This window comes from Daphnia magna, linkage group LG8 (assembly GCF_020631705.1).
Source record: "Daphnia magna isolate NIES linkage group LG8, ASM2063170v1.1, whole genome shotgun sequence".
Taxonomy (NCBI): domain Eukaryota; kingdom Metazoa; phylum Arthropoda; class Branchiopoda; order Diplostraca; family Daphniidae; genus Daphnia; species Daphnia magna.
Window position 1 is genome coordinate 717,460 of NC_059189.1, and position 21,065 is coordinate 738,524.

The 21,065-nt window shown below is 42.9% G+C and overlaps 3 protein-coding genes across 7 annotated transcripts in view; 1 reads left to right on the forward strand and 2 right to left on the reverse strand.

Moving 5' to 3' along the window:
* On the reverse strand, positions 1 to 3,901 carry LOC116928523 (progestin and adipoQ receptor family member 4). Its single transcript, XM_045177906.1, has 9 exons — positions 3,763 to 3,901; positions 2,341 to 3,707; positions 2,151 to 2,274; positions 1,800 to 1,959; positions 1,638 to 1,696; positions 1,222 to 1,325; positions 1,013 to 1,045; positions 791 to 904; positions 1 to 646 (listed from the first exon to the last, which is right to left on the reverse strand). Exons 2-9 carry the CDS (start codon positions 2,470 to 2,472, stop codon positions 404 to 406), a joined length of 969 nt encoding a protein of 322 aa, XP_045033841.1. The 5' UTR covers positions 2,473 to 3,707; positions 3,763 to 3,901; the 3' UTR covers positions 1 to 403.
* LOC116928510 (mutS protein homolog 4) overlaps positions 3,542 to 21,065 on the reverse strand; it is a 17,999-nt gene continuing 475 nt past the window's right edge. Inside the window, exons 2-19 of one of the 4 annotated variants that reach the window (XM_045177902.1) lie at positions 18,473 to 18,570; positions 17,885 to 17,946; positions 15,537 to 16,216; positions 14,805 to 14,953; positions 13,681 to 13,871; positions 13,490 to 13,611; positions 11,184 to 11,404; positions 10,419 to 10,613; positions 9,132 to 9,318; positions 8,852 to 9,018; positions 8,299 to 8,402; positions 7,911 to 8,130; positions 7,702 to 7,803; positions 6,978 to 7,091; positions 4,819 to 5,027; positions 4,575 to 4,675; positions 4,254 to 4,342; positions 3,542 to 4,126 (exon numbers count right to left, since the gene is read on the reverse strand). In XM_045177902.1, the coding sequence (XP_045033837.1) occupies positions 3,938 to 4,126; positions 4,254 to 4,342; positions 4,575 to 4,675; positions 4,819 to 5,027; positions 6,978 to 7,091; positions 7,702 to 7,803; positions 7,911 to 8,130; positions 8,299 to 8,402; positions 8,852 to 9,018; positions 9,132 to 9,318; positions 10,419 to 10,613; positions 11,184 to 11,404; positions 13,490 to 13,611; positions 13,681 to 13,871; positions 14,805 to 14,953; positions 15,537 to 16,194 (3,018 nt within the window). In that variant the 5' untranslated portion in view covers positions 16,195 to 16,216; positions 17,885 to 17,946; positions 18,473 to 18,570 and the 3' untranslated portion in view covers positions 3,542 to 3,937. Of the gene's footprint in view, positions 4,127 to 4,253; positions 4,343 to 4,574; positions 4,740 to 4,818; positions 5,028 to 6,977; positions 7,092 to 7,701; positions 7,804 to 7,910; positions 8,131 to 8,298; positions 8,403 to 8,851; positions 9,019 to 9,131; positions 9,319 to 10,418; positions 10,614 to 11,183; positions 11,405 to 13,489; positions 13,612 to 13,680; positions 13,872 to 14,804; positions 14,954 to 15,536; positions 16,217 to 17,884; positions 17,947 to 18,472; positions 18,571 to 21,065 lie in introns of those variants that run through there. The other 3 variants (XM_045177903.1, XR_006650378.1, XR_006650377.1) reach the window with 3 other exon arrangements.
* Positions 19,025 to 21,065, forward strand: part of LOC116928509 (adenylate cyclase type 5) — a 10,693-nt gene continuing 8,652 nt past the window's right edge. The window contains exon 1 of one of the 2 annotated variants that reach the window (XM_032935595.2): positions 19,025 to 19,922. In XM_032935595.2, coding sequence (XP_032791486.2) covers positions 19,173 to 19,922 — 750 coding nt within the window. In that variant the 5' untranslated portion in view covers positions 19,025 to 19,172. The remainder of the gene's footprint in view (positions 19,923 to 21,065) is intronic. The other variant, XM_032935596.2, reaches the window with a different exon arrangement.

The following is a 21,065-nucleotide window of genomic DNA, read 5'->3' on the forward strand; positions in this document are numbered from 1 at the left end:
TAATGGCTAAATCATTTATGTGCTCAGTAATTCATTACATGTCAGCGATGAATGGATAAACGCTGCAACAGTGAAACAGAAAACGATCTGGTGTGTGTGTGTGTGATGATACGTCTTGAATTCTAAATGCTGTGTGCACATATAGTGCGAATGTAGACGGGGGAAAAGGAACCACCACACAAGGACGATGTCATCTATATAAAAGCAGTGGAGAGAGGGGAGATTATTGATGAAAGAGAGATCGTCAGGCCGCCGGAGTTGGTATATAGGGACGTAATAACAAATGGCATAGGTAACTATTTGCTGCAATAGTAACAAGAAGATGACGGGCTGAACGTTTTCACAGAATTACCCGATGGATTTTTTGCGGAAATGAAAAAAAAAAAAAAAATCCGTTTTTCTTTTACAATTCCGCTGGATCGGGCGTGGAAATGACGACTAGGGTTTCCAATGGACTGTCAGGGCACTGTGGATGGCTCAGCCAAATAAGATCCAATTTGGAGGCGTAGTGCATCTGCACGACGGCGACAAGAACGAGCACGTGCATGATGTGATGCGAATTAAAAAAATAGTCGAATCGTCCAGGAAACCATCGCTCGGGAATTCGCATGGCTCCGATGAATCCTCCCAAAATCGATATGGCGTCCTGCAAAAACAATAAACTGATTGTCGGAATCCGTACACATGTGCGATAATCAAGTTATCTCATTTATGCAATGTATATAGCATATGTGTTATCTTGTTAGCGTGAGAACACAACATTTTACAGGCACAACTTGCGTGCGTGTACCTGAAGCCAAACGTGAGCAATCGAACTCGGGTGTCCGGAAGCATAGTTCATCGTTCGCAGGATTACTAAGGTCAGGCGGATGAGAACCGGCAGGCAGAAACAGAGTCTCCGATCCTAAATTTGACAAACACAAAATTGGAAATGGATGGATATGTTTTATATGTCAGGTTAAAAAATATGAAAAAATTTCTTTTAAAGTAACCAGAATGATTTGAAAATTACCCAAGGATTTCCGCTACTTCCAGCCGTGACGGCCTGTCCAATCGCCACAACACGCGAAAGACATGACAGTAAAAAAAAAAAAAAAACGCGAACATGTTATCACATCAATTGGGTAATAGACTGCGCATATTTTTCTCTCTGTGTCCCGCATTCAAAGAAACAAAATGTATAATATTTTCTTTCTTTCGATGCTCCTTCTTTCTTTTTACTTTGTATAAGCCCCAAAGACATGAGAGGCAGTAGATCACGACTATCACGATTCCGGTGCACGATGGAAAGCAGTACGTTGCCGCTATAACTCCCGTCAGAGCTCCTAGTAACAACAAAGAAGATTGCACATTACTTTCTTTTTTTTTTTTTAAGGGAAAACTAAACGTACAGACATAAGAAAAAAAAAAAACGCAAAAAGTACTGTACATCAAAAATGAAAACTTGGTGCAGTCGTGGGAGGGACGTACAAAACTCCGCCCCCTTCCTTCTTACATACACTTAGCACATTGCGGAATCCATTTTCTATTATTAGCAGTTGGCGCTTTCGATAGTATAAGCAAAATAGGAAATTCCTTGCTATCAAAAATTTTATTTTATTTTTTTAAAGAAAATGCAAAATGATGTTTTTTCTTACCGAAACTTTGTGTGACCCAAATGCCCAGCATGTCCAATTGCAAAAGGCGTCGATAGATACTGGCCCACGAATCATAAAACAAAGAATTGATTTAATAAATCGAAATGAGTTTTCGTGTGCGTGTGTGTATCTAAAACGACGATATCAACTCTTGTAACTGACCTGTATCCATGGTGATGGTTCATGAACGTATGATAAATAGCCGATCCAACCCACGGACTGAGGACGGCTACCAGATGGATGTAGGGTAAAATGGGGACTTTAATTTCGTCGTAGGGCATCAATGTTGGGGACCAGAGAATTATGTACAAAACGGGAAGGCCTGTGGCAATAAATGGAAAGACGTGAGTACATCAAAGTTCAAAAGAAAGTCTAGTCGAGGATGCACGCAGCAGACGTTTTTCACACAACGGTAATGATTCTGGGAGCTGTGCCATCTGGCCCAGGACCATCCAGCCACATTTTGACTGCAGTGAATATTTTTGTTGGTTAAACAACGTAGTGATAACGCACCGTGAGTCAGAATGTTGACGGTTTCGTTGTGAAAATAAGCCAAACTCTTGATGCAGCCGGCCAGAGAGGCTAGAGGACGGTAGCCGTCGTGGATGTACGGATTGAACTTCAAATGGTCCGGTTGCTATCGCCCATCAAATCAATGCAAATGAGTTGACTCAGACAATCGAAAGAAAAATGCATTACTTACTTGCGTCCATTTGAGTAAACGCATGCCGGTCGCCTTTTTGTCGTGTCCGTCCGCATCGTTTGTATCGACTCCATTCCGATCAGCCGGTTCGTGTTGGTGAGCGCAACCGTTGGACGAATCCATCGATGACATTTTCTCGATTGGATAACGTCTCCTGTCAGTATGTCCTTTACACGCCACACACACACACAGTGTCACAGACACACAACGTCCAGCAGAGAAATAAAATTGTTAGCAAACTCCAACAAATGAAATTTGTTTGAACAGTAGCGACAGAGAAACACACTAGCCGGACGCTCTCCCGGCACTGACCCTGCGTCCGCCCCGTTTCTCGTCCAGCCGAGAGAGTGTAGTAAAAAAAATCCTACACCGAAGAAGGCCAGCAGAAAGAGCATAGTCTTTGCGCTCGATACCGATGGTAGAGACGCCTGTCTGTAAGACCGAGGAGTAAAATGAAGGAAAAAAAAATATCGACACGGTACAAAGAAAAAAATAAGGGGGGAGGGATAAAATGGCAGCGGTGGCGCTGTACTTTCTGGCTCACGAACGGCCTGGCCCAAATGCATTCGCCATCGCCAAAGTTGGCAACAAAGGAGACGGGACAAGAAAAGGAAGAACTCGAGGAAAGGAAGTCGAAAAGAAACGTCGACAGTAAAACTCGTAAAAAGAAAAGCAGACGGCTTTCGACGCCGTGGATCAATAAACCACGGGAAAAAGAGGGAGCATCCCCCACCCTCTTCTACCCACTGCACAGACTCACCCTGATTAGAAACTCACGACGATGACTCGTATGCGCATACTCTGTCCCAATCGGCCTATTCACATTCACGACGACAATAACAACAACGTCAGCTGACGGACAGACAAAAGAAACGGCGAGGCCCGCGTGATCTTCTCATTGCATTTTCCCCTTTGGCGATGAATTTCACCCGTCTCTGAAGGAAAAAGATATGGATTTAATTAATGTCTATACCCAGCCGGCCGGAAAGTCTACCACAAAACAATGCGGCTATACATAGAACAAAAAAAATAAATAAATAAATAAATTACGTTTACCCGATAACTTACACATCCCCCCTCCCTTCACCCGTTGAAACCGAAGTGAAGTCTGACGTGCTGCCAAATCAATTACACATGGAACTAGAAAGGAAATAACTTAAGAATTGTGTCTAGAGCGTTGCACACTAATCGAGTTCCGATGTCTACAAGTAACGGCATTTTGTGTTCGAGATGGAATATCAATCAGACATACGACGGCCGTGTAAAAGGGGGAAGAATGGTACCGCCAGAGTGGCATTCTCCTTCTGTCAGTTAAGTGAGCCAATCAGCAAGCAGAAGCCCATTACCAGCCATTCATCCATTATTGACTGCGAGCAATGAAATATTAAAGAAGACATCAACAGTCATATAGTTCTTGATTACCTATTGCAGCTATCCAGTTGGCACTATTTTTAAAAAAATTAGATTATGTCGCACAACTTCAAAGTGAACAGTAACTGGAATTTAGAAATAAAAAAAAAACTGAAAGGTAAACGAAAATTATGGAGCGTGAAAGAAGGAAGGGGAAAAAAAAGGGCGTTCGTATCCATCAATTGCTTCACTCGGCCTCGTGTTCGGCCATGATCCTATTAAGCTCTTCTTTGTAAGCGTCACGAACGCGTTGCATCTCCATCAGAAAAGTCTGATCAGGTAGGGCATCCATCCTGCGACCGATATCCAGCAGCTTGCCGTGCAACGCATAGTTGAGTCTGTTCATTTTGAAGTCAAAAGTTGTCTTCGGTAGGGGCTAGAGATTGCCCAGCAAAGCGTGAGAGGCACGACACGTACAAAATTGGCAATTAGTCTCGTAATGTCGGACGGCAATCGATCATGAAAAAGGGATAACTAACAACAATTCATCAATCTCTTGATACCTTCAGGTTGGTGGTTAAAATCGGAATCAGGTCTTTGGCCCTGCTCAGGATTTCGGGAGGGAAGGCCAACATGCAAGCCAATTTCATGCCTGGTTGCAACAACAACAAAGACATGATGAATCGCAATTCGGCCATTTAAAAGGGCCGAATAGAAAAGAATGCCGGTGTATAGAGGGAACTAGAATGAATGGCCGGATAACACCATTGCGGTTATTTTTTTTTGCTTAAGGCTGGATTGGTTTTGTGCACAACAACACACAAACATAATATCGAGGGGGGGAGGAAAACAAGATTATTTTGTTTGGCGAAACGGAAACCTACCGTAATTCTCCAACTGCGTGACGCCCGGCCTGATCGCATGAGTGTAATCTAGCTTAGATCGTCCGTCTTCACGCTCTTCTTCAAGGACTTCCATGTGGTAACTGCATTCGAACACGCGATTGATCCAACAATGAATCACCGACATGAAAATTGAATAAAATATAACTAAAGGATCAAGCAGATATTTTTTTTTTTTAAGTTTAAGTTTAAATTTAGAAAGAAAAAAAAGAGGTTTGTATCAGACTTTGAAACGTTAAAGTAGAGATCCTGCAATTTGGTGACAAGTGGCGTGTGAGTGGCAATCATAATCCAGGCTTGCGTCATTATGAGTGCTTCGCAAATGCTCCAACAGATGGCACTGCCTTGATCAGCAGCCGTTTCGTTGCACAGCTCGTCGATGATAACCAAAGACTTTGGGCCGGCATTGCGAACAATATAGTTCATCTCCGTCATCTGTCCAACAAAATAAAACGTTATGTGACACTGGCTCTTTGCAAGCTGATAATTAGGCTATACGATATGGCTTACGTAAAGGCAACAAAAGAGCATTACACGGATTGACGATTTGCTGCTTTAAGCTTACACAAGTTATCCTTTGAAAACGACGGCCAGACCATCCACACGTACAAATTACATCTTTTTTAGGGACGGATGAAAGCTTCGTCTGCAACGATGGCTTTCTTCTTCATTAAGAAACCGATTGCTACAGCGGCGGACCACTAAGGATCGAAATGTTGATCTACCACTCGAACGGCGCGTTGTTTCAACTCTGCAATCAACGCGGTGATGAACATCTCTACCCACTTTTTCGACTCACCAATTTCGATTAGAGATTTTGTCAATGTTTTCCCCGCTCTTGCATGGATGCAAACACTACCAGCATTCTTGCTCCCTCCATCGAGCTGGATCAAGACGAGTGCAAGACGACCGTGTTGATTACGCAAAGTATGACACGTATCCGCCAATTGGAACCAAAGTCATTCGCTTTGTTTATAGAAATGAGAAAAAACAAAAAAAGGCCATTCCGAAGCCAGCGGCTGATTGGGGAAAACAAATTTGGATCCCGCCAACAGCGAAAAGCAAAATTAATTTGAAACACGAATATTGTGGGCGAAAAAAACAAAAACATAGTTGTTCCAGGGCAAAAGGACAGAGGCATGGAATAATGAAGCTATGTTGGTGACAGCTTAAGAAAAAAAGAAAAGAACTCTGCGAATGAGTTAAATGCTTCAGCCGGGGGGGGGGGGGGGGGGGAAGGAGCCAATTCCTGGGAGTCGGTATACTGTAAGGCACTCACGCGGTTTTATCGTCACGACCAAACTGCAAAAAACGGAGGGGGAGAAACAGCAAAAATAAAATAAAAAGTTTGCAATGAGAAAAAAGAGCGGGACCGAGTATCCAATAAATAATAAACTAGTTTATAAAAGAAAAGGGGAAAACGAGTACCGAACCCAAGTGTCAAATAAAGAGATGGGCCGGGAAGTTTTATACCTTTCCATTCGGGAAAGCTGACAACAACCAAAAAAAAAAGGGGGGGGGGAATATATCCATAATTCATTCAGTCTACCAGATGGAGGTGACGTGCAAGCTAAAAACAAGGCATCGGGATTTTATGAGTTTTATTGGCCAGCATCCCTATTCTCGTTACTAAGTCGATTGGCTGGAAAATAAAGCCCTTCATTTGTTTCAAAACTCATTTGAAAGTTTTTGATGAGCCATTTAGAAATGCGCCTAATATCCGCCTACCCAGGATTTACAGTGCGAAATACATGAGCGAGTAATCATGTGTGCAGTTTGGAGAAACAACGCAAGCAAAGAGATCGAGATCAATACGCCTCTGTGTAAACAGAACGAAACAAAAAGCGGAAGATGTTTCGAGTACGACTTGTACGGTAGTAATAACTATTACAAGAAAGCAACAACACCGCCCTGCCTGCGCCACTGTGCGCAATAAAATCGAATTGAGGAGAAAAGAAGAGAGAGAATTCTCATATTCCGTGCACGAAGTTCATTTCTTGCCCATGACTTCCATAACACGAGGAATGTTGGCGGAGTTCGGGACAGGGGCAACGCGTCACGTCAATCACATTGATGATCGTCAGACAAGAAGAAGAAGAAGAAAGTTGTGTTTCGACACTGAAGATTCTTTTCGAACATTACTTGAAAAAAACCCCCTCAAAAAAAAACAAACAGCGGAGAAAGAGAGACGGACTGACACATAAATAAAAAAGAAAAGGAAAAAGTAATCATATCAAAAGAATTGTAGAAAGAAAAACAACATGCAATAAGGAAGAGTCAGAGAGATGATTCTCCTGAGAGGTTTGTGTGTTTGCCTGTCTGTGTTACACACGCGCGTGTTTATATATATATATATAAAAGAATACTGTATATCGATGCATTTACCTCGAGAGAGAAAGAGGAGGCGTTGTTTTCCAAGCGATCGTGAGTGCCGAGCCGAGAGAACATTTGATCAACAATCCGGAATGAAGCGCTGCTAGCCGGAACAAAACATCCAATCTAAGCAGGGTAGGTGCAGATATACACACACACACACCAACATATAAGAAAGAAAGAACGTTTACGAGGATAAGTTTACCACAGGACGGGACTCATCAAAGACAATCCACTTACAGAATTATTATTTTTTTTTCACAAATAATAGCACGAGCAACTCCTACTCACGTTCTTGGCATATATGTGCCATTGTTATTTGACTTTCTCTTCAATCAATTATGCAGGTTGTTGCTGTGCTACTACCGCACCTGGTTGGGCCGGCCCACCGCTCGCAACGATTGCTATGACTACAAACTATGGCAATAGACTTCTACTTTTTATTTGTTTACCCTCTACTTATTCTCTGGTTGGGCTTTGGAATAGACATTCGAAATAAAACAGTAGAAAATAAACACACGGCTCAACCCAAATCGATCGCCCTTCCAGCTCATTGCTGCCTTTGACGGATTCCGATAATATCGCGCAAAGCCTTTCAAACAAAATGACACAATTGCCATCAAAGTATTAACTCCCAGAAGAAGAATCCATTAAAATCAAATATTGAAAAATAATAAGATAAAACGTGACTTGAAAAAAAAAAAAAAAAAATGATGGAAATGAGAATAATACGAACCTGGGCCATTATTTGCAGTAGCATCACTTGACGGATGTAGGTGCTTTTGCCGCTCATATTAGCTCCGGTGATGACATGGAAATTCGATTCCACCGTCATTTCCTGCCACACAACATTTTTAAAAGGAGGACGTTAGTCAAAGTGTATGCAGTTTACGTGTGCCAATTGTGATGTGCCGCACACAAATGTCTTTCGGCGCGCAGACTGACCGTGTCGTTGGAGACCAAAGCGCTCGGTGAAAACTGATCTAGGATCGGATGGCGACCGGAACGGATGACGAGCTCGTTGGCGAATGCGGGCCGACAGAAACCCCCGGCAGAGCTGACCTGGGCAAACGACACGATCACGTCCAGTTGGCAAATGATTTCTCGCAATTTATACAGCGATCCGATGTCACTGCGCGTCTTGGCCAATAGATCTTCAATAACTCTGCGTTAAAAGAAACATAAGCGTAAGAACATAACAAACGGACTGGAAAGAATGTCATAAGCCAATGAAAATTCAAGCCGAAACGCCGATCATTATCACGACGACAAGTTAGACAAATGGGCATTTGGCCCTTTTTACGATCACAACGTCACAGATGTTTCAACTTACACGTTGGTGATCTTCTCAATGTCCTTCTCGACAGATTTAATTCGTTCGTTGGACACGAGGAGGTGTTGGGTCGTGAAAGCCATGCAGTTACCTTGCTTCTTTACCTGCAGAGAAAATCAAATGAAAAGAGATGGGAATAATATATTTAAAAAAAAAAAGAGGATAAAGTGAGAGAGCCAAGAATTGATGGAAATATTATAGCCGAGTGAACATATCGCGGCTCTCTACCATTTACGACGCCCGCTTCTAGCAGTGTATCTCTCTGCTCATCGACTAGGACAACTTTTGAAGGCATTAATCATGCTGCGGATGGGACGAATATGATGGCCCATTCCAAACCGTGCGGTTTATAAAATGACAAAAGGCCTTTCGGTTCAAACGATTCGTGTGATGGCCAAAACAGTTGGTGGCTCTTTTCTCTTTTTACTCATCGCCACTCTATTCGTTTATCTTTTTTTTTTTCCACCCTTTCTTCCATCACACGAGTTACGGCTGTCTATAAAACATAAGTACACGTATAGAGTCCATCTATGGTGGTGTCAAAAGTACTTACACAGACAAAGACGGGCGGCAATTCTGGAGGTGGCGGTGGAGGTTGATAGTTGGTGTCGCCTTTCTTTCTCGCTTGACCCAACGTCTGTTGCAAGTGATAGCCGCGCACTGCCGTATTGGCCAACGTCAAAGGCATTTGATATTTCTGTGACAGGTCCTCGACGTATTCTGATGGTTTTTCACAATTCAAAAAACAAAACAAAAATTTGTATTTCGCTGATTCATCGACGAGAGAAATGCCCCATCAAAAAATGTGAATCTTTGCATGTGAAAACACTTGCCTTCCATTTCTGTTTCGAGGTCGTTATGCGTCCGGCGACAAACGTCCAGCATGAGATCGACGCCCATTTTGACAGCGCGGAAACGCTGACGTTGCATCCCTATTTTGCCTTTGACAGGCTTCACCCGTTCGTCCAGCACGTCCTGAATGCGCGATAGCAGCGTCTCGTCATTGACGGTGGCCAATTCCTTCGCCAATAAATAAAGAAACGGGGTAGGAAAAGAAAGAAAAGGGAAATCAAGGCAACAATAAACAACAGCGACGACAAAAGAAGCCCAAAATGGGGGTGGAGGAGGGAAGCCTTCAGAAAAGAGACAGGCAATTCGGAGGATTTCATTTTGTGAAAACCCGCATTGTATACGCCAAGAGATAATCGATTGCAGTGTGTATACACCACGCACGCATCGGCATCGCAGACTTAAAGCGGGAGGCTAGCTTCGTTGCATATCGCGCTCTTCCTAATACTCGCCCGTCTTCTTCTATGCGAGTAGCATATACAGACGTGAGTGACAACGACGTAGTAAATCGATAATGGAATTTTTTTTTCTCATCTCGGCGAACGTCTGAGAGTTTTCAAAAAAATAATTTTTCGATAAAAATTATGGCTTGATTGAGGAGGAAAGATTATTTCCTGCGAAAAAGGAGATAGAGAGAGAAAGAAAAAAAGGGAAATTTCTCAATATGCAAATCGTGAAATGACCAACTTTTGCTTTTCCTGCTCCCTAAAGAAAAAAAGAAATAATCCCAGAAAGGAACGAAACGGGAAATTGTGACACTAATGAGAACCTTAAAACGAAAATGAACGAGACAACAACAACAACAACAAAAAAGGGGTTACAGGGTCCAGCTTTTACGGTAGAAAAAAAAAGTTTGAAACTATCCCAAATTAGAAAATGGACTTGCGATGTTATTGCCCATCTTCGGCGTCCAACTCGCGCGTCTCCTGGCAACTGTCTTTTTTTTCTTTTTGCCTTTCTCTTTTAGTTTTGTGTCCGAACGCTGAAACTATCAACACACCCACACACCCAAAGGCCCGAGAGAACAGGTATAAATGCTACGTACTATATCGTACAGAATCAATCAAGGGGACAACTAGCCCGTGTCAGACTCCCAAGAGTTCCCCCCTTTACTCTCTTTCGCTTGACATCCGCACTGTGGAAAACGATTTTTTTTTCTTTCCTTGCCTCCAATAAAAAGGCAATAGACCGTCCTTTTCACGCTACCCACCTGCGGTCATTTTTTTTCGATTACAAAAAAAAAAATAAGGGGAATTTTGAAAGTGAGTTACTTTAGCCAAAGAGACAATCAATGGGCTGTTGGCTTTCGCTAGGGCAGCTTGAAGCGGAGCCACTAGTGATAGAATGTGCCTGAGGGCAACAACAGCGTTGATTCGTTGCTCGACGAACGACGGGCTAGGATTTTTCGGTACAACGACGCACTGGTTAACGGCACGCTCGACATCGACAAACCGCGACAGGATCTCCTGCATGAACATTTTTAGTTAATATAGAAAAAAATAATCAACTAGATAACATCAGACTTAAATAAATAATCATAAAAATATGGGACTAGACTAGAAGGTAGGAGAAAAGGCAACAAGAAGGAAAACAATTAATTGGAATCTCATGAGCTTAGCGTGTGACAAAGCGGCTTATACCTATATATCTTCTCTAACGTGGAAGAGAAAAATTAAGTTTCTATTTTGGCCGTCGTATGTCATGAAAGAGCCAATGAAGAACCGATCCGGAGACAGCAAGTACAACCAATCTATTCCACCATCGTGCCGGTCCGCCTTCCCAATTTTCGTTCTCTTTGCTTGTTTGGTTCTCATTCCTGTATACATCACCGTCTCTGTGTCTCTGACTATAATTCGATTGTCCAGTGACTATTGAGGCGGACGTTCGGCCATGATGGAATTGGTAGACGACTGCCGCGCAAATTGTTTCTTCTTTCTTTTTTAAATCTTGTTGGTTTTTTTGTTTTAAATGATGGGCAGATTTATTTTTCTAGTTGGTAGTTATGCGTATAATATAGCGTGTGTGTGTGTGTGTACCTTGATGGGCTGGTGGAGGTCGGTGGGACGTGACGCAAGCTCCTCGACGGCATCCAGACGCTGACGGATGGCCTCCCGGTCCGTCATGGGTTCCAGTAAATTTGAACGGAGGAGCCGCTTACCGGCCGCTGTTTGGCACGAATTCAGGGCCGAAAGTAGAGACGGACCCCCGGTTGGGTTCAAGCTGCTCACCACTTCCAGTCGGTTGGCTGTTTCCGAATCTAAAACGAGACCAGTCACCGAGTCCAATATACACACACAACAAGAACATCAAAGAGGTTTCTGGAAATATTTTTAAAAATAAATAATAATAATAACAAATGGCATAACAACGTCAAAAACAAAGAAATGCCATTTGCCCAGTCACGCGACATAAAGACATTGTGTCTCGCTTTTAACCGCACAACTGGTAGCACACCAAGATAAGGGGGAAGCTAGTTTTCAATATAATGGCGGTTCCTTTTGTATTTGTTTTATAAACCTTCCGTCCATTATTTCTATCTTTTGTTGTCAACTGAATTCTCCCGTTTTGTTTCAGCCACAGTGAAATAATAGACGAGAATTCGATGTCAAGTTGGCGTTTTCGGCAGCTAAATCATCGGTCGGCTACTTGTATGTGTGGTAGGAGCTATTGGCCCTGATTGTTGCCATCCTGAAAGTTTGTGCGCGTCGTCAAGAATGGCGGGAGGAGGCAATTAGTTCCTGCGTAATACCCCCGAAAGGATAACTGTTAGCGGCCCTGCTGATACACACGCGTACCATACATATAGGCTCTATATTCGTTATCTGATGCGCTTAGACGTCTACTAACCAGCAATAGTAATAAACTTTGTGTGTGGCCGCGTGATCAAATTACCAGCCAAAGACAAGGATTCTAACTTCGACGAGCCTTCCGCCAGACGCCCATTCCAAAAACAATCAATAGTGAAAACGGATGTAGATGGATACGAGAGAGGTTCAAAGTTGGGGCAAAACAATTCTCAACCCACCGTGTGTGTACGGTGAAAGGAATGTGAATCCAATTGGGGTAGTATAGGATATGCGGTGGGCTAAACTTTGTACTTTGACACGCGATAATGAAATGATTCCAGCATTAACCCATTTAATACGTATGCAATGCCTGACACTGCGTTAACACGAGCTATGCTAATTTTTTTGTTTTTCATATGCGATGGAACTCAATTAAATTAGAGTCCAACGCTCAAAATGTAAGAGCATTTGGTTTGCTGTCTGAACATGAGGGAAACGGGACGTTGAGATAAGAGATAAACAAATATTAAAAAAAAATGGGCAGGGACGAACAATCTCTTTCACAATTTGTTTTTTTTCCCCCATTTACCAATGAATCGTTTAGCGGTCAAAATATTCTTAAAAAAAAAAGAAAAGGGAAGGGCAGAGTTGTAACGAGATGTGAATTCGAAATTCCAAATAAATCCACACGTCTAATGCTGCAACTGGCGCTGACGTGACGTGAAAGAGAGTTAAGCAAATAACTGGCTGAAACTCGACTCTTGTCCTTTCAAGGGGCCGTGAGTTTAAAAAAAAGTTTTTTTTTTTGGCACACACACACAAAAAAAAAGGAGAACGAAGCGGAGAGAGGCAACAACTGATTCGATTACTTGACGCTGAACGTCGAACAGTGAGACGTGATGTGTTCCAGATCCAAACATCCCAAAAGGCTTGCGCTCATAAGATTCTCAGTGTGATGACATTGGACTTTTTTCTTTTTTCAAAAAACATTGTGAAAGAAATGGTCGGATCACAAATGCCTGGTTGTTGGATTCGATTACGAAGCAGACACGATTTGCAAGCAACGCTGCCGCGCTTCCGTTCGCTCTTTTCTCTAACCAATTTAGATTTCTTTCAACGACTGCTGCTACTACTACTACTCGTTTTACGAATACGAATCACGTAGTCAATCCTTCGCAAAACCTGTCGCCCAGCGTATAAGTTCCCAGACATTCATTTTCCGCGGGCTGAAAACTTGAAATCAATAACACACTCTGTATAGACTTTAGGTCCTACTAGGAAAAGCTTTCATCTTTACGTCTTTTTTGATTTTCACAGTCAACGCCTATGATTTTTGTCAATCCCGTCCCCCCCTTTTTTAATGCAATATTCAAACTTTGGTGTTTCGTAGTCTTACGGAATTGGAAAAGCAGAAAAAATCCCCTTTCCTTTTGGGCTTGTAAACCTCTCAAGGCAAAAAAAAAAAAAATAAAGCGGGAGGGGGGAGGAAGATTTGAGTAATCATGTGAGTGGTGTGTGCCTTTTAGAGGATCTAGTGACAAGTTTAGGCTTTTTACCAATGATGGCAGTCTTATCCGTGCCGCTGTAGTAGACTCGTAACGTCCCAGGAGCAAACGTAATATTCAAATTGTTTTCCAGGTGAGCCATTAAAGCCGAGGCAGAAGCGAGGGCGTAATACCTGTTGTCAAAATGAATTCATCAATTGTTAACCTAACAATACGAATGGCTTATTATTTTTACGCAATACTTTTGTTCAATCAAAACGAGAATGTTCAAGTGATCGACGACGGCCAATTTTTGGACGCAATGGATGCCTTCCGTATCGTTAAATGCTCCACGATTAACGGCAGTCATGACGATGTCAGAATCGAAACGGCTAATGGCTTGCGCAAGGGGCGAGGGCGAACCGGGCACTAGGGCCGTGTCGGGCATCAACACCTGTAACGAAAATAGACAGACGGAAAGAAAGAATTAGCTTTCATTAGCCAACTGTCCAACACACAAACGAGACATCACGTCAAGTGGATTGATGATGTATTGCATTAGTGTATCAACTTAAACTTTTAGTGTCTTTAAGTTCACCACACAGCGATAGTTGATCAAGTGAGGGCCTAATGCTGATTGCACTCTAGGCTGTGCTCGACTGATTCTCATCATCCCTTTTTCCAGTTGGAAGCTGCTGAGATTGCACAAAGCTGAGCTAATATGATTAAACTTGTCTGTTTACTTCATCATCTTTACTCTTTTGTGTTTGCATCTTTGACGGTTGCTGGAACATTTTTCATCTTCGACAACCTTTGAGTGAACACAAGAAAAACTGCAAAGGCAAAAGGGGAGAGTTCAGGGAGCAGGAACAAACATGGTAATCCGATCCTTTCGAAGTAGAATCCTTCTCATCGTCTGCTGGATATTAAACAAATGGAGATCCGTGTCTTAAAAAACTGCTCCCCTGATAGCTACTTGTTTCTGCTCCATCATCAGCACATGATGGATGGATTCAAGTGTCTAAACGCTGCACGAACTCGTGTCCCATATGCACCACAATTCATTGATTTAGAAAAACTAAAATAAAATCAATAAATCATTCGAGACGCTGACCAGATGAACCAATCCATTCCTACAGGATTAACCCCGACCCATTGGGCTGTGTACGAGTTTTTTGTGTGACTTGTGTGCACGGGCCTAAAAGAGTCGCTATTGACTCTTTATTGTCTGACTAAAGAAAAGAAATCGATAATAATAATAAAAAAAAGTAAAGAGAAGAAGAAAACAAAAAATGGAGCAGACAAAGAAGTGGCGGGACAATGTCGTGAGATTTGCCCAGTGTCTGGAAGAAAGGATAGAATAGAAACTATTATTTGTTCGTATTACCTCAGTAGGACGGAATAAATTCATTTTCGTCAAAGTTTTGACGAAGCCGTGAGAATCGGTCATCTGACACAAGTGAAGTTCACACGCCGTCAAGTTGATCGCTGCCATTCCGACTTCGTTGCGGGCGAATCCTCGTCCGTGCACCAAACCTAATGGCGGTTGAAAAAAAAACAAGACAAACTTATTGCATTTCCAATTTGGAGACACTGCACTGCACTGCAACAAAAAATTAAAAAACTGTTTGTTCATCCGAATTCTGAAAATTTAGCTTCCATCAGTAACGTATATATGAGAAGCACTCTGTGCATTTATTGACCAAAGTTTCACAGCAAACTTGGTAGTTCAATTATTCAAAAATGCCAATCCGTCATTCCGTCACTTGCAACTTTCGTAAAGCGTCTCTTTTCTTATTCTTTTTCCTCAATGCCAAAGGGGGCGACAAAGTGCTGGATGTGTTAACCCTGTCAATTGCCACCAGCAGTCCGCCCCCAGTTTTTGTTTAAAAATGCAGTACACCGTGCGACGCTCTCAACAGCCGGCCGTGCACGCAGAAAGGAAAACCGTGTAACGTTGGCTAAAACGAAAGGGTTGATTCGCTTTCCCCTTTCGCAAAAAGAGCCAAGTTAATAATAACATCTTCAAACAACATTAGAATTACGTCAGTGACAGGATGCCATTCTTACTAACTCGATGGGTGTAGGCTAAAAATAAACAATAAATATAAAGACTTGCCAACGATCACGTTGTCATCACGACGAGGACGGCCGGTCCTAGGTGTGGCGACGGAAGGTGTTGCAACAGTCGTCCGTCCTGCTGTTAATCGAGGCGTAATGGCTGGTGGACCCCCGCGAATTCCAGGAGTTAGAGGTGTCGACGGTGGTGGTAAACTATGAGCCGATGGTTGACTACCAGCGTTGCCAAACAGCTGAGGCTGGACGTCCGGAAGAGGCGAACGAAGAGGAGCGGCTGCTCTGCTGGGACCGGGGGTTGTCAGAGCGGCGAATAAACTGGGAGTTGCCGAACTCCGGGGTGCCCGTCCACTAGGCTGGGCAAATACTTGATGGTAGTGACTGTCGCTAGTCATCGTGCTGCCCGAAGTGAAACGCAAGTTGAAGACGCTGTTGGTAGTCTTGGCGGACGTTGGTCCACTACCCATATCATTCTCCGTCCATTGCGAGGCTGCCGACGGTCCTTCGTGATGGATGGATGAAGACGGACGACGGATATTATCGGAAAAAGATGACTCGTTATTCGTCCGCCTCGTGCCGGCCAAGGAGAAAGGAGTGGCCGACACTGGGAAATTCGCCGCTCCTGTCAAGGAACTCGCCGACAATTCACTTTCGCCGTCTGCTCCACTTGGCTGATGTCTCACCGTCCGTTGCGATGACATCTTTCACCCTCAGAAAATGGGCCTGAAAGAGAAAAAATAAAACAATCAATGTGAATGAAACAACGGTGGAAGGAAATGGAACAAAACAAAAATCGAAGGCTTCCTCCTCTCTCTCTCTCTCTCTATGGCCTGATTGCAAAAATTAGCTAGTGAAATTCAATCAAGAGGTCGTAGAGGTTTTATTGGATGGGGGAAACAAAAATAATTTTTAAAGAAAACACATTTCACGTCCGGAGATTGATGTCAATATTTTGTTTTGCTTTGACATTTGTTCTCCATCCTTTCTTATTTCCCTCCTCGATCAAGGAATCGGAAGTTTCTAACTCCCCTGCGAGTCCAGTAGGGGTGGGCAGAGAGAAAGGATTGGCTCTTTAGGAAATGACTGCACATTCTAAAAGCTCTGGGAAAAATAAAGGGAAAGAATTCGAGCGAATGCGGTGGATGGGTCCAAATATTACAAGGGGAGAGACAGAGCTTTACTTGATTGAATTACATATGGGATTCACCATTACAAAAGTTGGGTATCCTGATAGTAGGATGAACGAGTAGGACCCCCCTCAAAGTGAACAGTACGAGATTTGAGCAAATAAAAATATTGAATTATCCATAAGCAGCGGAAATTAGAAGGAAAAATGGTTTTCGAAATTAAAATGCATCACATCAAAGGATAGCAAGAAATGCATTGAATAAAAAAAAAACCCCAATGATGTGCGCAAGAGAACACGTCAAAAGAAGGGACGTAATATATCAGAGTACAGTCGTTAGATCTATAAAAGAAAGGGAACGTAACGTCGTCGGGGAAGTAAAGCAGACGAAGAGATTTTCAAATATGCGTGGAAGCCGTGCAAGCAAAACAACAAAAAAGAAATAGAGGCAGCTAAGATGAAGGACAGATGATGGAGTAAGAAAAAGACGGATGAATGCGCGGTGGTGGGAGACAATACATTAGACAAAAGAAAGGGATGTACACTTCTAGCGAACTTCTAGGGACAAAAAGGTCAAATATTCCAAACGAATGACCGTACGAGATTGGCTATTAAGAGACGAATCTAAAGCGACGCATTCCAAAGTTTAAATTGAAATAAAACAAAAATCGGATGACTGGACTTTGGTGCCTCCAGAAAAATTGAGAAAGAATTTAAAAAAAAAAATGGGCTTACAAATCGATAATGTCGGGTAGGTAAAGTCAAGAGGAAGAAATTCTCTTTTGTGTCTGCAGAAGCTTGTAATCACGAAAAGCTTTTTTTCTTTCCCATATTCTATTCATCAAATTTCCCTTTCTTCTTCTTTAACTTATTCATCATTTCCTTTTAAACTTTGATGTTGTCATTATCGTAGCAAACTCGAGTACTCCTGCCAACATCCCCACCGTCACCTTAATAAAGCACCACAGTGTGGCATAGGGCGGGTTAAAGGGTTCTTCCTACTTTGCAAATTGGGAAATGTAAAAAGAAAAAAAAATTGAGAGTAACCGCGGGCGACTGCTCTTATCATTTCAATTGCGTAGTCCTCATCCACTTGGAAAAAAAAAAATTTATAAAACTCTTTTTTTTTTATGCAAAAAAGAAATGGATCAACGTCTTTCGTTTTTTTTTAAAGCATCCCGAGATGAGTAGATGGCGGTAATAACAATAAAGTAACACTGTCGAGGAGTTTGTTGAAGAACCCTGTAAATAGATGTAATGTTTACCTGCTGGTTTTCAAGCCAACCGTGCTGTGCGAGGGAGTGGCGACTAGAAGAGTCTTCTTTTACTACCGAATAAAAAGAAGAAAATTAAAACAAAAAACAAAACAAACATGGCCATAAATATTGTTATAAGTTTAAAAAAAAGAAAAGAAGAGCCACTCTTTGCCAACTGGATCGATCAAAAATGTCCTTCTTTTCTCTCCTGGTAAACACATGCAAGCCTGCAGCTGCAATGTTTTGTCATCTGAAGAAAAGGCGTCAAAGGTGTGGCGTAGAAAACCCGACTCAATAGAAAACCAGTTTGCCGTGCCACGTTTCATCACCAATCACTTCCCACCGAATGTTCATCATCCCCGACATTCTTAGCAGCTAAATATGTTGGCAACTGTTTTCGTTCTTTTCTCGGGAACAAAACACGAACATCTTTAGGACGGACGTTCGGACGATATTTTTTGGCGGTCTGTCAAAATTCTAGGCGCGAGCCTTATTCACATTGAATAATTATTCACCTATTACCACATTTACTTTTAAAACCTAATTTCAGATGGTTAAGAGAAAACGAGAAAAAAAAAAAGAAAATTGGTGTATCACCTGGTGGAATACGTCGATGAGAAAAGCCTCAGATTTTCAATTCCTTTTAAAAAACGGTCAAGCGGTTCGTTCGTTGTGAATGGCGGTTCGTTACCAACCTAAATAACAAACAAAAGAAACAATTAGAATGATATCATTGGAGTATATCACGTCATTGATGCAACTCTTATTCAACATACTCTAAAAACAAAATTCATTGATGTCCAGTTCTCTTTTCTTAGAAATTGTATCTCCATGCCATGTTTTGCCACTCTCTCACATAACATGTCGAGTATGGCGCATGCGGATTGAAGATGGACGCTCAGTGAAGAAAATAATAGAAACAAAAGAAGAAAAAACGAAAAGGGCATTCCTGTTGCCGCTTATGCCCAGCCCTTGTTTTCAGCTGCCCACAGACAGACCCGCGCTGGAGTCACGCTGGCACAAACACACACACACTCACTATACAGTCTGGGAGGAGGGGGGAGGAGGGGTGGGCGGTGTAAGAAAAAAAGAAAAAAAAATGGGAGGCTTGTAAAGTGTTGGTGGGAAGCCCAAGTCTTAGCTGCCGGTTCGTTGGCAGTCACGTTCAGTCGACGGACTTTCTCTGGCCGAGTCACGTCGTGCCAGAGACGGGCGCTCCTTACTAAGAAAAGATCTCTGGCGATTGAAGGTTTGTTGTCGTGCGTGTGTTGTGCAACGATGGATCGCTAGTGCCATCATGTCCTCGTCCATCAACATGCCTGTAAAGAAGGCGAGCAACGCTAATCGAAGTGCCGGTGAATGCAGGTCGACGTCATTACCGTTGGAAACAGTAAGCGACGGAAATGATGAAACGGGCCAGGCCACTGGGCGAGCGTCGTGGACCATCGGGACCAAAGTGATCCACAGGGCATTCGATGATCTCGCCTTGGAAGAGCTCTATCAAAAATATTGCCAACGTTCCAGAGAGTCCGATCTCGATTGTTTCTTCTTGACCGGCTGTTTAGTGGCCGTCCATTCGGCCATCAGTTTCTCGTTGAAACAGCCGGAGCAGGAGCTTCAATCGCGCGTACTCGTCGGCGCCGGTGTGTCCAGTGTAGTGGCCGTCGCCCAAGCCTCGCTCGGCTTCTACATCCGCGGCCGGAAGAAAAAGAACTCGGCCGTTGAGCAAGGCGTTGATGGTGGTCATCAACAGGCAACGGCGGCTGCCGCTGCAATCGTGACCTCCACCGGCCGTCTCACCTACGCCGCTTGGCTCTTGGCCAACGTGTTGATTCTCGGTCTTGTGGCCGTCGTGCCCTCGCCCGATCAAGGCACAAGAGCTCTCACCTGGCTCCTTTTAATCAATTTCTTGACCTGTGTCACTCTGCCACTTCGACTACGTGTGTGTCTCTTCCTCACGTCCATTGTCAGTCTCCTCTTTCTCGCCGTATCGGCCTTCACGTCATGGGATGAGGCTGGACATCATCGCCCTACTCTTCATCAACAGGTTGTTTTCTTTTCAAAGTTCATCGTTTCTAGACAATCACAAAGACTTTCTATCGTTTCACTGTGTCGATTATTTTCGCGTTGGCAAACGACCAACATTTGCGGCTCAACTGCTTTCCTACACCCATAGCTCGCCAAATGAGTGCCGATCACGTCATCCACCGTTTTCTCGGAACGCACAAATATCCCAAACACTTGAGGAATGAAAGATTTTTTTTTTGTTTTGTTTTTCTGTCCTCAAATTTCCATCCAAAATGAAATCAAATGGAAAATCTCAGCATTTAGAAATCACAAAACGATTCGGCCGTGACCAGATTCTCGGCCCCCCTTTTTCTTTCGTGTATGCCCGTCTAGAATTTGACAGCTGAACGTGTAGACAAATTAAACGAGGGGAAAGAACTCGAATCGACAATGAAAAATGAGCTATTAAAAACTCCCGCCAGTTGTCGTGCGTTGTAGCGTGAGAGAGTCAACTATTGTCGTCTATATTGAATAGATGGGGAACACCCATTTCTCTTTTTTTTCCCTTTCGTTCAGGCATCTACAGAAGAAAGGCTTATAATATAAAAGGGGGAGAAACACTGACGTAACGCCGAGAGTTCAAACTTTTGTCAAAGTTGGCCAATTTCATTTTCTCCTTTTCTCCTAAAAAGAAAAAAAAAAGAGTTGCCAGTCCTACTCTAATATTGCCGCGGTCGTATAATGAAGTTTAGTTTAGAAATAACCCTCTAGCACAGTGATGTGTACAAGGCACCACGCAAAGGATACAGGGAAGAGAAAAAAGAAGGGAAGGGGCAAGAGCAGAACTTGATTGGGCTGATTGAAAGAGAACCTTGGAGATTGTTATCCATGCTCGATCCCTCCCTTGGCTTTATTTTTCGTTTTCTTTTTATCCTCCAGCTCTTGCCCAGTGGATGGGTCAAGAAAAAAAAATAAATAAAAGGGATCTGCACAATACCCAGCAACGGATTCTGACAATTACTAGTTGCCTCGAAAAACGATGAAACAATTTGTCTTAAGACCCTAGCAGATTTCTCTGTAGGGTCGCAAGGATTTCGCATCACGAAAAAAATAGCTGTTTCAAGCCAAGTGGAAAACGTAAAATTCTAGCTGGAAAAGTGTTGGGGCAGACTTTGTGTTCAAC

What these genes read in the sequence shown, in the direction of transcription:
- LOC116928523 (XM_045177906.1), bottom strand. Translation starts at nt 2,472, where the DNA reads ATGTCATCGATGGATTCGTCCAACGGTTGCGCTCACCAACACGAACCG. An exon ending in GTCTTTGGGGCTTATACAAA is followed by an intron (nt 1,046 to 1,221) that starts GTAAAAAGAAAG and finishes GCGATTGGACAG; the next exon opens with GCCGTCACGGCTGGAAGTAG. An exon ending in GAAGTAGCGGAAATCCTTGG is followed by an intron (nt 905 to 1,012) that starts GTAATTTTCAAA and finishes TGTCAAATTTAG; the next exon opens with GATCGGAGACTCTGTTTCTG.